The sequence below is a fragment of the Lycium ferocissimum genome, chromosome 12 (assembly GCF_029784015.1).
Source record: "Lycium ferocissimum isolate CSIRO_LF1 chromosome 12, AGI_CSIRO_Lferr_CH_V1, whole genome shotgun sequence".
NCBI classification, from domain to species: domain Eukaryota; kingdom Viridiplantae; phylum Streptophyta; class Magnoliopsida; order Solanales; family Solanaceae; genus Lycium; species Lycium ferocissimum.
In genome coordinates, this window is record NC_081353.1 from 43,131,416 (window position 1) to 43,144,043 (window position 12,628).

Sequence of the window (12,628 nt, forward strand, 5' to 3'; positions counted from 1 at the left end):
GAACATTTCTTTTTCCACTGACATTTTCCGCCCGATTTTGACGTTACTAGTCTCAAAATTTTGGGATATTTCTAAAAATATAAAGCTTTTGAAAATATTTACGCCACGCAGCCGAATATAAAATATTGTACAACATTATTCATGAGGGTAATCATTATATACAATGCATCAACTTTGTACAAAGTGTATAATAGTGTATAAAAAGTATTTATACACAAGTATAGGCTAAATCGGGTGTTTATATACAAAGTATGGGCTACATGGCGTAAATATTTTATAAAATAGACATAGAGCGTAATTTTCCCCTCAATGTTTTTATGCATCCGTAACTAATTGATATTATATAAAAAAAAAATTCTCCGTATCAAGTTAAATAACAAGAAGAGTGAAACACAATACGACCACTAAATAACAAGACGTGAAATAAAAATACACTTACAATATTTAAAAAAACGCTTAAGCAACATGAAGATTGACACACATGAAAGTAAACCAAATTAACATCAATCCAAGTTCACTTGGTACATTGAACAAAGACATCAAATTCTATCATTACTTTAGCACAGAACTAAACTCCACAATATCAACATCATTTTCAAGCTTAATCATATCATCTTCATTCAAGCAAACTCTAGCCTCAATCCCACTTTTTGAATCCATCAAGAAGAACAATTGAAATGGCACATTTACTCTGCTAACCCAAATTGGTTCAGCCCACCCAAAATCTGACTCATTTAGAGGAAATCTACACAAACTTGAAGTAGGATAAAGGTCCATTTCATCATCATTATATCCTTCTCTTATTTGATTCAATGACTCTATCACTATTGAGAAAATCTCTTCACTTGAAGCATTGGCAATACTTGATAGGATTTTGTTCTTTGCGTTCCTAATCAAGGTTACAATTTCATGTAATTCCAAATCTTGGTAGCTGTGAGAAGGCACACATTTGATTGGAATGTCAATGGAGAAGTTCCCGAAAAAGTTCTGATCTTCTCCTGCATGAAGAAATCAAAGACAATGAAGGAAAATATGTAAATGTTATTTTAGTTTTATTATTGTTGGACTAAAACGATCCAAAAATACCCTTAATATGATGTGATGTTGTCCGCTATGAGCCATGACCCCATGATTTTTTCTCAGAAGGTTTCACATAATTAAGAGTAATTTCCATATATGCTATATTCGCACCCAACAATTATGTGCTCATTTAGTACTCAATTTAGTTCTTGCAAAGACATGGCCATGTTTAATTTGGGAATCAGCACAAATTGTTTTGTTTCTAATGAAGAAATCGAGTAGATTAATTGTTGTTGCTCCTTGCATAAAAAGAATTACTCGAATCTGGGGTATGTACCGACTCATGTTAATTTACTATGTTAAATGATAAATTGAGATAAAAATTACACAGTAATTAACAATAATTATGTGATAATCCTTATGCGAAAATACAAATCATGAACTTTTCGATTTGTTCAAGTACTTGTGCCCGTAAGTATTTTAGAAGAATCATCGAGAGTTGTGGTGGGATGGATAAGAACCCTCCACCCTTAAATCAGATATCTCGGGTTCGAGCCATATGTATGAAAAAAAAAATCCAAATAGAAAATGCTTCCATGTTTAAGGGATCTTAGCGGCAGGGATCTGATTAATCAGGACCCTAATGCGGATACCAAACACTATGTAGGAAACAAAAATAAAGTATTTTAGAACGAAGGCCTAAAGTGTTTGGACATAACATAATTAAATAACTAAAAGTATACTCTTCATAATAACTTAAACATTTAAACGTGATGGTCATGCAATTCAACAGGTTGCTAAAGTAGATGGGCGTTTTATGTTCAAATTTCTTCACCACCCAATAGAAACAAAAAAATCACCTGTACTCATTTAACATGTTTAAGACAATAAAATGGTTATACAATTCAAGAAATCAAGCAACGCAATGAAAAAATTACTCATTATATCCCAATTTATGTGTACTTTCCCTTTTAGCACGTCACAAAAAGAATAATACATTTCTATATTAAGAAATAATTTAACTTTAAACTTCTCAATTTACTCTTAATGAGATAATTTATAACCATATAAATATCTATAACTTATTTTAAAAATCTTTTCTTTCCCCCCCTAAATTTTATGCCCAACTAGTGCATTAAATAAATAGGGACGAAGAGAGTAGCATGTTTTGCATACCTACTAATTTTGGATCTCCTCTTCCTCGTAAATTGATGGCAAATTGTAGCATGGATGGCCTATTATGACCATGCCTCAACCTCACCACACGCATAAGGCTTCTCCAAATAAGTGCAGTCACAACTTCAACTCTTGAAGAATAACTCAAAGACTTGTTCACATTCTCCTTCAACTTAGATATTGCAACTTCATCAAACATAAATATCCTTGTAGCAATTTTCATCTCATATCCTTTAGGCCTACCTTTTTTAATCATCTCAAAAATATTTTCCTTAGGTGGAAATACTTCTGCTAAATCAGAACGAAATTGTAAATTTCTAGCATTCCCCTTCTCCATACGACTAACCTTAGCCCATTCATCGGTTAACGCGCAGCCAGAGAATCCATCGACAAACGTACGAACAATCTGCACGGCTAGGGCTAGGCCACCATGTTCGAACATGGTGGCCTGAATTGCCAACATTGGTCTATTAGGCAATTCAGCTAGCCTGATTCTTATAGGTGGCACAAAGAGTTTGACAAGGTCAGTATCTTTGTAAGCTTTGTCTAGGAATTCAGTCAATTGGCAATTCACCTTTGCTTCTAAGTAAATAACCCCTTGATCTTGACATATAATGCAAGTACCTGTAGACATTTAAAATTTGTTGCATTAGTCCATGTAAAACTTGGGCTTAAAACCTGAATTCAAGAAATGAAAGCAGAATTAACATCCACTAGCCACTTTTTAACCATGTCTTTAAGAAATAGCCAATATACTGAAATTTCAAAATCCACAAGTAGAACTCCAGAAAAATCCCACAAGTCTTTTAAATATTCAAGTTCGATATATATAGATTTAGTTAAAAGTCCAATTTTATTGTTCTAGACTTGGGCTTCAATTGATGGGCTCACTTGATTTGCCCAAAGTCAAGCTTTAGGCACCTGAGTTCAAATTCGTCAATAGTTGAGGAGAAGAATAAGATTATACTTTTTCCGAATTTATAGAAATTTTAGAAATTGTAACACCTGTTGTGTTTGAAAGTTAAATACTAGTACTATAATTTGTTATATTTTTGTATCTTTTGATTTTCTCAGACACAAAATTAATTGTTACATTACCATCTTCTGACAACCTTCCAGCAAGTGGATAAAACTTGGTTAGAATCTCAGATAGTGAGTTTTGTAGTTGTGTATGAACTGCTTCATCACTTTGCAAGTTGGATTTTTCAGATGGAACTGGAGGGTAGAAATAAAGAAGGGGCACGGCAAAATTAGGAGCAATTTGATCAAAGAAGGATAACTTGTAGGAATTGAGGTGATTTGGAGTTGGTAATGATGGTTTTATAATTTTTTCATTCAAGATTTCAATTTGAATACAAGAACCATTCAAATTTTGCTCGGTAATTTGGCTCATAGTGTATCCAGTGTTTTGGCTAGTTTTAGTAACACTTGGGATTTTTTTTTTTTTTTTTGCAATAATTTTAATGTGTATAGGCCTTTTAAAGGGCTATTTGCTTTGTTAGTTCACTTGATGGTTGATAGTCACATGACTTCCAACTCCCAGGGAAGTATGAAAAATTGTGTAGCTACCACAAATTGAATGTTATGTGATTTTGTTGTTGTTGCATTATGAATTTTCTATATCTATATTACCTCAATGTTTCAAAAAGAATAACAAGAGTCCGAAATACAAGTGTCAAATTATTTAATTTTCTGTCTTATTCGGAAGTTACTTATTTAAACTTTTTAAAATAAATACTACTATATGTATTTAGAGGTTACAAAAAACTAGTATAAATTCATGAGCTCACAGAAAACTAGTATAAATTTTGTAGCTTATGTTCGATGCACTGATATTAAAAATATCTTTTTAACTCATCAGGTTAAATACACGTACAATAATATGCAACTCTCCATATTTGGTTTGATATGGTAATTCGGAAAATAGAATAGTAATCTGATATGACCAGTTAAATTCCACTAAAGTGCAAATATTATTTGCAGTGTTAGTATATACTATAACTTAACTCTATTAAATTTATGGGATATACAGGAATTGCTAAGCAATAAATCCACCAGCAAACGTTGCAATTCTTTGTCACAACTAGCCGGTGAATTGACGTCAGTGGTGGATTCAGAATTCAAACATTATAAATTCATTCAATAAATTAGATTTGAAAATTTTATTTGTTTTTACTTATTTATAATTTTTAACGTATATATAGTATTTGAGCCAATTTTTTAAATTTGAATGAACCCGTAACTTATTGACCATCCGTTTCTAGAAAATATCCCTACACCAAATAACTCATCTGCCAGTCAACTCCCAACTGAAACCACCATCAATCTTTGCCCAATGACAAAATTCATACATGGATATGTACTTGTTCATAATATACACAAGTCGTACTACATTGAACTATGTAGTATCTTTGCCCAATGACAAAATTGATACGTGGCTCGCAGTTATTGTTGTCGTGTTATTATTTGGGACTGGAATGATCTTTTTAATTATGATTTTTAAAATATTTTAAAATCTGTTTAATATTAAAAGTTTGTGATTTATAGTATGCTTAATGCGATTACTGAATATGTAATTCTTTTTAAAAAGATTATAAAATCGATATTCAAATTCATTTATAGACCTTTCAGCATTGAGCAACTACTCTTCCCTATATGTCTTCCGTTAGTAAAATGTGTTTGATACAATAAAAAAGTTTTCCTGATAAATATTTTTATTTCCTATCTAGTGTTCGGTGCACGCACTGCCGTTAAGGGTGAAGGAATCCTATCCATTCCACCATAATTCTTATTGGTTGCGACGTTGAAGATAAGCAAATCTTCATTGTTTGCTTGTCTTGATGTCCCTCAAAGGCCTCAAACTGAGCTTGTCTATTAAAGGAGGTGACTTGATAATTCCCAAGCAGGAATGATTTTCATCTCCTCATTATATATAGTTAAAGGACCGACATTATTAAAAATATATAGTCAAAAGATAATTTCAAACTTTTTTCAAACATACAAATATACTTAAGAGACTATTTTAACGGCTCGTTGGGACACGATTTTTCTTATTTTTTTTTTTTAAAAAAATAATTCTAAATAACATTTGGTTATACATTGAACTAATTTTTTTGACTTTTTCTTAGATGAGTTTCAAGTTTGAAACAATGATTTTAATCAATTTATAAATGAATTTTTTTCTCATAAAACTTCTATTTTTTTTCAAGTTAAATACATATCCAATTATAACTAATTCTTTGAACAAAGGGACCAAATTTGGTCATTTGCTCCTAAACGCTATCAAAACTGGTTCTTTTTTGGGTTAATATCATTTTTGGTCCCCGATAAATTTTGAGTTTAGTCCTTGTGATATTTTTAGTCCTTGTGATATCAGGCTAAAAACATTTAACCTTTAATTACTTGAAATGTGTAATTTTGATCCCCTTTCTTGTGAATACTCACTAACTTCGTGAAGTATTAAATGTTTTACTATATTTATTGACTTGTGTGTTATGATAAACTTGTATTCCCACTCCATATCGAGGGAGATATATTTCTAAAGATAATTTAAATATAACATATTTCCTACATAAAGGAACTAAATGATCACATTTTAATTAATTGAAGGTTAAATATGTTGAGTCATATATGACAAGCATCAAAATCATACCAACAAGGGTTGTGGTGTAGTGGTTGGTACTACTCTATCATTAACCAAGAGATCTCGAGTTCAGCCCCCTTGGGTATGGAGTCACCTTTGTTAGGGAGTGCTTTACCCCCCTCCCCCCCCCCCCCCCCCCCCCATTGTGGGACTACCCGCACGAATCGGATTAATCGGCGTCAACGCAGATGGACACCGTGAGATGGAAAACAAAAAACACAAAAGTATCAAAATCATAAATTGCCCACAATTGAGGGACGAAATATACATGGGTCCACTTAAGAAAAGGTTGAGGGGTAAGTTCAACTTGCTGACCGAAGGAAGTACACCAAAGGCATCGCAAGCCAGAAGAATGACATTTTAGGTTGAGGACCAACATATGGTATTTTGGCATTTGGGATGTATTCAATTGTATATGCTCCCCTGGTGTTCTCCGCAACCAAAGCAAATTTATTAGTTTTAGCAATAAATCAACATAAACTGATTCAAAACATTTGACATATATTGAATTGAATTTTTAAAATTTCTCTTTGAAAACAAGTTTCAAATATAAAACAGTGGTTTTGACCAGTTTTTCAAGTGTTTTTTTTTTCACTCACAAACTTCAACATGTTGCAAGATAAGTGCATATCCAAATATAATTTCAACTTTCAAATATATTTTTTAATTTTCTTTTCAAGTACTACTTATATTAAAAATATCTCATTTTTTAACCTAAAGACCCCCATAACCTTGACATGTTTTATTCAAATCTCCCTTAAACTATACTTGGTCCTAATTACCACATGTACTTGACTTTTTATAATTGCTACACCCATAAACAATAACTAGTCCTAAACCCCCCTATACTTGACTTTTCTATACTTGTTACCCCCTTAAAAGAAAAATGATAAAAGAAAGGAATAATTATATTTAATTTTAATGGAGGAATAGAGAAGATATATGGAAGGAGATAAGAAATAGCCGTTGAAATAACTAAACATAACAAAAAATGATATTTTAGATTCTTTTAGACATCATATTAACATGATGTGTGTCTGTTGTTTTATACTCTCATGCGTCGGGGTGTTCAAAACTGAACCGTACCGGTAACCGAACCACAAAATTGGCTTATTGTTATTGGGTTATCGGATTAACGGTTGGTGAATAGATTATGATTTTATAGTTAACGGTTTATTGGTGCGGGGGCGGATTATTTAATTTCTTTATCGGATAAACTGTTAACTCGTTAAGAGTTATGATATTTACATTTTAACATCTAAGTATATAAAATATGTATTGTTATTTTATATAAAATATGTATCGTTATTTGTAAATCCTAAAGCAGTAAAGCTAAATCCCAGCCCCCATTCAGTATTTTCGATTCAATAATATTCACTTATTTACTTTCAAATTAATCTTCCATACATCTTGTTGTTGCGGCTCTAACTGTTGCATTTTTGCCAATAGTTTGGCATTCAACTCTTAACAAATGTTACAATCACTCCATCACAAATACTAGTTGTTACACAATTTGCGTGAACTTTGAACAACTCAAAGCAAATTAGGAGTAATTTTCGCTGTCACTGGCTCACTGCATTTAGCACAATGAGTAGTTCTTTTTTTTTTTTTTTTTTTGTAAGGTGGGTAAATTCATTGAAAAATTAGTTATTATGCTGGTAGTGATAGTTGTTAAATAATTTAGCCGATACACCGCCTGTTAACCGTTCGATAATTGCTGACTCAATACCAAACCAACCGATATCTTATTGGTTGGCTAGCGGATTAGTATATTTAAAAGCCGATATCCGACAAGCCGAACCGTTAAGCGTAGTTATCCGTCTGATCCGCCCGATAGGCAGTCCTTATGTGCCAAACGTCATTTGAAATCACTTAGATTATAAAAAAGTCTAGTCCAAGGGGTAATGTCACGCCCCGAACCATGGCCTGAGTGTAACACGGCACCCGATGCCTGACTGCATGTGACCAAGCGAACCACATGGCTTGCTGACTCAAAATGGGCATGAACTGATGCAGAATAACCGATGGACATGCATAATTTAAGTAAAGCATGGGACCATAAATTATAAGCCTAAAAACGCCATAATATCATAATGCGGAATAGTCTGAATAAGAATTATAATAACGAGCCAAAAAGGCTAGACGAGTCCGAATACCTGACATAACATGACTGACTAGTCTATGAAACCTCTATCATGAATCTGAACTGTTGAACATACTTGCTGGGACAAGGCCCCCAGCATACCGTAACTGCATAACTGACATAATGTAAATAATGACTAAACCTCGAAGAAGATGGAGCTCACCAAAAGCTGATACGTGGATGATCCTATTGAGCAGATGCGTCGTCCTGTAAATTCGTACCTGCATCGTGAAATGCAGGCCCCCGGGCAATAGAAAGAGGACGTCAGCACATTGCATGTACTGGTACGTAAAGCAACTGAATGAAATAAACATGGCGCATGAAACAACATGATAAAAGCTGAAACTGAAACTGAAGCCTGGTCACGAACATGAACATGATATATATATAACAGGAGTAAAAATATTTAAGTGGGGAGCACATAAGTATAACTGACAACATGAATCACCACGTGGGTTCGGGGAGTCTGGTACATGACCCGACCAGTAGAGCTCTCATACCTTGCCAGGGGTATAAGATATAAACATGGCATGAAAGGATCCAATCAGTAGAGCATGAAGGAATCGTCCTAAACATGGGCGGAGCGATCCTCATCCTATGGTGGCTAATGTAGTTTCAGGCTATTAATGCCTTTTCAATAATCTGTGCAACTCCCAAAAATATGAACATAATATAGGTGGCATCTGAGCCCATGGTTTTTCATAAAACGTGACTTGCATGATACATGTATGTAGTTACATAATATACTTGCATGAAAACGTGTAAACATGCAGAGTTTTTCATGAAAATAATATAGTAATTAATAACTTGCATGTAAGAACCCATGAATTGCAAGGGATATGAGTTTTTCATAGATTACGGACAGATTCTCAATAACCAAAAGGGAATATTAAGAACACAATAATGAAGTAATCATACAAACATGGTATGTCATGGTACATGAACTTAGGGTTATCATGAATATTTCTAAACCCTAGTTTTGGTGAACTCTTGTATAATCATGGAGGAACATGGCGTGGGGAAGAACAAAGATGTTCCCACACGTGGATAGAAGCCCGACATACTTGGTAATGCTCCAAAACTTATAATAGAACTCCAAAAGATTAACCTTGAGCCTTGAGATTGGTTTTCTTGAAAACCCTAGGTTAGGAACAATGATTTTCTTATTAGATTATATGAATATATGTTAGAATTGACTTGGAATGATTGGAATAGGCTTAAGAAAACCTTCGTTCTAGGGCTTAGAGAATGTGAAAAGTGAAAAAAGAACTGAACATGACGTATTTATACGTAACGGTGTTGGGAATTTATAAGGTCAACTTATACGGTTTGTATAAATTGGCCGTTTTTGACAGTGATTAAAATTCCAGAAACTGGAATTTCTCAAATGAGTTTCACGAACTAAAATACGGTCCGTATAACATTATACGGTCCGTATAGAAGCATTTCACAAACTTGGCAGAAACTAGAATTTTTCCTCCTGCGTAACACGGACTGGTTATACGGGCCGTATAATAATATACGGTCCGTATAACTGGTCGTATAAATGGGACTTTGTTGAACTGAGATGAATTTATTTCCCACACTTCTCATCTGGTCTTCTAAGTCTCAAATCATAAACATAACCTAGTTTAAAGGTACGAGGAGTTACAGATAATTAAGACCAATTATCGTTTGAGGGGGTAACGATTATAAGAAAACAAGTACAAGGGATAATTAGGATAAGACATAGTTCAAGGGGATTTGAATAAAACACGCCAAGTTTATGGGAATATAATATATAAAATGCGGTAAGTTTAGGACTATCCTGCCCCAATTTTATGTCCAAACGCGTATTAAACCTTCCCAAACATAAAAGGACCAGATTTATCGTTGGTTCCTTTTTTCCTTCTTTTAAAGGCTTCAGAAACGTTCCACGAATAAAATCATCAAAACCTAGTGGTAGTCGGATTGGGCTCCTCTCCATTTCCCTTCTCTCCATTTTCCCCAAGTTCTACCTTAGATTAGAGACACATGGCATGGGTTAGAATTAATGACTAAGATTTAATTGACTAAAACAAAGCCCTAACCATAGTTTATATAATTAATAACTTATCCATAAATATATTAAAATACTTTCTCTCTCTTCCTATTTAATATTCCATCTTTTTTCAATTATTATAACTCTTTAATGGTGATATTTTTCATAATATAGACAACTCTTTCAGAAATATACAATTACCAATTGAATAATGGGGTCTATATTATGTGAATTAGTAAGCATCATAATTGAAAAAATGAAAAATATCACCAATTGAATAATGGGTCTATTAGGGGGGAAAAATTAAGTGGCAAAAAATAATCGGGTAAATTAGAAAATATATTTCCGGGTAGGAAAAATAAATAGGAAGAGAGAGAAAAATATTCTAATATATTTATGGATAGTTGAGTATTAATTATTTAATCATGGTTAGGGCCTTGTTTTAGTCAATTAAATCTTAGCCATTAATTATAATGCATGCCATGTGTCTCTAATCCAAGATAGAACTTGGGGAAAATGGAGAGAAGGGAAATGGAGAGGAGCTCAATCCGTGGTAGTCTGCTCAAATTCCTGAAACCCTAATGGAGTCTAAGGCATATGATCCACAGCCAACTAAGAATTCAAGCTTTAAAATTCTTAGTCTGCCAAACGAACTCATCATTGAAATCCTCTTAAGGCTACCAGTGAAATCCCTCCTACAATTCAAGTGTGTTTCAAAATTTTGGCTTGCTGTAATCTCTAGCCCTGAATTTGTCAAGACCCATCTCAGAATATCTGCTAATAATGACGAGGGTTACCCCCACCATAGACTCATGTTGAAATTGAGTTACCCTCGGTACAATCTTATGGACTGTTCTGTTAGCTCTTTGCTTTATGACTCTGTTGCTGCTAGGGCAGTTGATTCACTACTAAAAAATCCTGATTTACCTACGGAATTTACCGAGGGACGTCCATCGGTAACCAGGATTTACCGAGGGACGCCATCAGTACTAGGCTTGTGGGTAATTTGACCCTTGGTAAATAATACCGAGGGACACTCTCGGCAAATACCGATGGAGACCCTCACACATCCCTCGGTACTTCCCTTCCCTCACATTCATGCAAAATTAAATATACTGAGGGACGACCCTCGGTACTTATGAAATATATATAATATTGATATATTATTTACTGAGGGACATACATCGGTATATTAATGTTAATTAAATTAAAATTTTAAATACACCGAGGGACAACCCTCGATAAATAAAATATTTAACAATTATATTTTTCATTTTACTGAGGAATGTCCATCGGTAAGCTAAATGAAAAGTACTTTGATATTTGAAAATAATGAGGGACGTCCCTCGCAACCGAAAATCGATATTTGCAATTACACTTGTTACCGAGGGACTCTATCGGTAAGTCCCTCATTATTTCTAGTATTATTTTGGCAAGCAATGCCTATTTTTTCTACGTAAAGACTTTTCGCTATATTCTTATTCAATAGAAACCGAAACACAACCAATAATAGCCATCAAAACAATAATAAAAATACTCCAAATAATTCATACATTAAAATTAAGCCAACAAACATCGTACGAATCTAACCAACTTCGACGTTATGCAAAAATATATCACAAGCATCCCACTAAACTTCAAACAAGCCAAAGTAACATAAGTTGGAACAAAAATAATAATTTTTTTTTTTGGTGAACTAAGTTGTTATATTCATATTCAAAAGCATCAAGCAGATGCAAACTTTACAAAGAAAAGGCTAAAAACTCCGAGACACTACAAAAGAAAACTAGTAAGAGCCGGGAGTTTAAAACCATGAGCAAAAGACTCAAGGCTACTAAGCCACCGAGTGGGGAGCCAATGAAATCTAAAAGGGGGATAATATCATTCACGGGGGATAGATTGCTCCAACTAAAAAGGTTAACTAAACACTTTGATTTTAGAGAACAATTAGGAGTTGAAGTCCCATCAAAGATCCGTTGTTCCTTCTCTCGTCCATAAACACCAAAAAACACGTACGCAGTATCATTTACCGCATCTTGTTGATGGTTTTGTTCACTTTCCATAAGCTCCAACTTTCAACTGCTCCTTTTAAGCTATATGGGATTGTCCAACCGATTCCAAAATTGTTGTAAAAATGTGCTAGAGATCGCCGCAATGGGGCAATGCAAAAAAAAAAATATGTCAACCGACTTTGACTCTTTTTGGCACACATAGCATCCGTTCACCAAATGGACAAACAAAAATAAGAACCGACCTCTAATACTCCATTTCGGTCTCTCCATACTCTCTCTATTCTCCTGATCCTCATCATCTCCATGCTCCTGATCCTCCTCATCCTCTCCATCATCATGATCAGGGCTCGGGGGTGGAGAACGGGGCAACTTGATGAGGTTACACACTTGGGCCTTGAGTTCTTTGACGTCGACTCAAGCACTATCCTACGTCGCTCCTCCTTCAATCTTTTATTCGTTCTCCGCTCATATTTCCTAGCAAGTTCCCGAAGCTCGTCTCGCATCTCCTCGAGCCGCTCATTTGACACGGTGGCGAACTCCCATACCTTGCAATCCACACCGGATGCGGTGAAAGTTCTTCTCGAAGCAAAGGCCATATGCTCTTCCCTTATTTA

General features: G+C 34.3%; 2 protein-coding genes across 2 annotated transcripts in view; one reads left to right on the plus strand and one right to left on the minus strand.

Annotated features, from left to right (window-relative positions):
- Positions 1 to 386: 386 nt before the first annotated feature.
- On the minus strand, positions 387 to 3,662 carry LOC132040304 (acetyl-CoA-benzylalcohol acetyltransferase-like). The gene is made up of 3 exons (XM_059430942.1): positions 3,295 to 3,662; positions 2,197 to 2,820; positions 387 to 998 (listed from the first exon to the last, which is right to left on the minus strand). The coding sequence occupies exons 1-3, from the start codon at positions 3,587 to 3,589 to the stop codon at positions 553 to 555; spliced, it is 1,365 nt and encodes a 454-aa protein (XP_059286925.1). The 5' UTR covers positions 3,590 to 3,662; the 3' UTR covers positions 387 to 552.
- Positions 3,663 to 10,558: 6,896 nt separating this feature from the next.
- LOC132039339 (F-box/kelch-repeat protein At3g23880-like) overlaps positions 10,559 to 12,628 on the plus strand; it is a 3,049-nt gene continuing 979 nt past the window's right edge. The window contains exon 1 of the mRNA XM_059429838.1: positions 10,559 to 10,999. Within this exon, the coding sequence (XP_059285821.1) occupies positions 10,584 to 10,999 (416 nt within the window). The 5' untranslated portion in view covers positions 10,559 to 10,583. The remainder of the gene's footprint in view (positions 11,000 to 12,628) is intronic.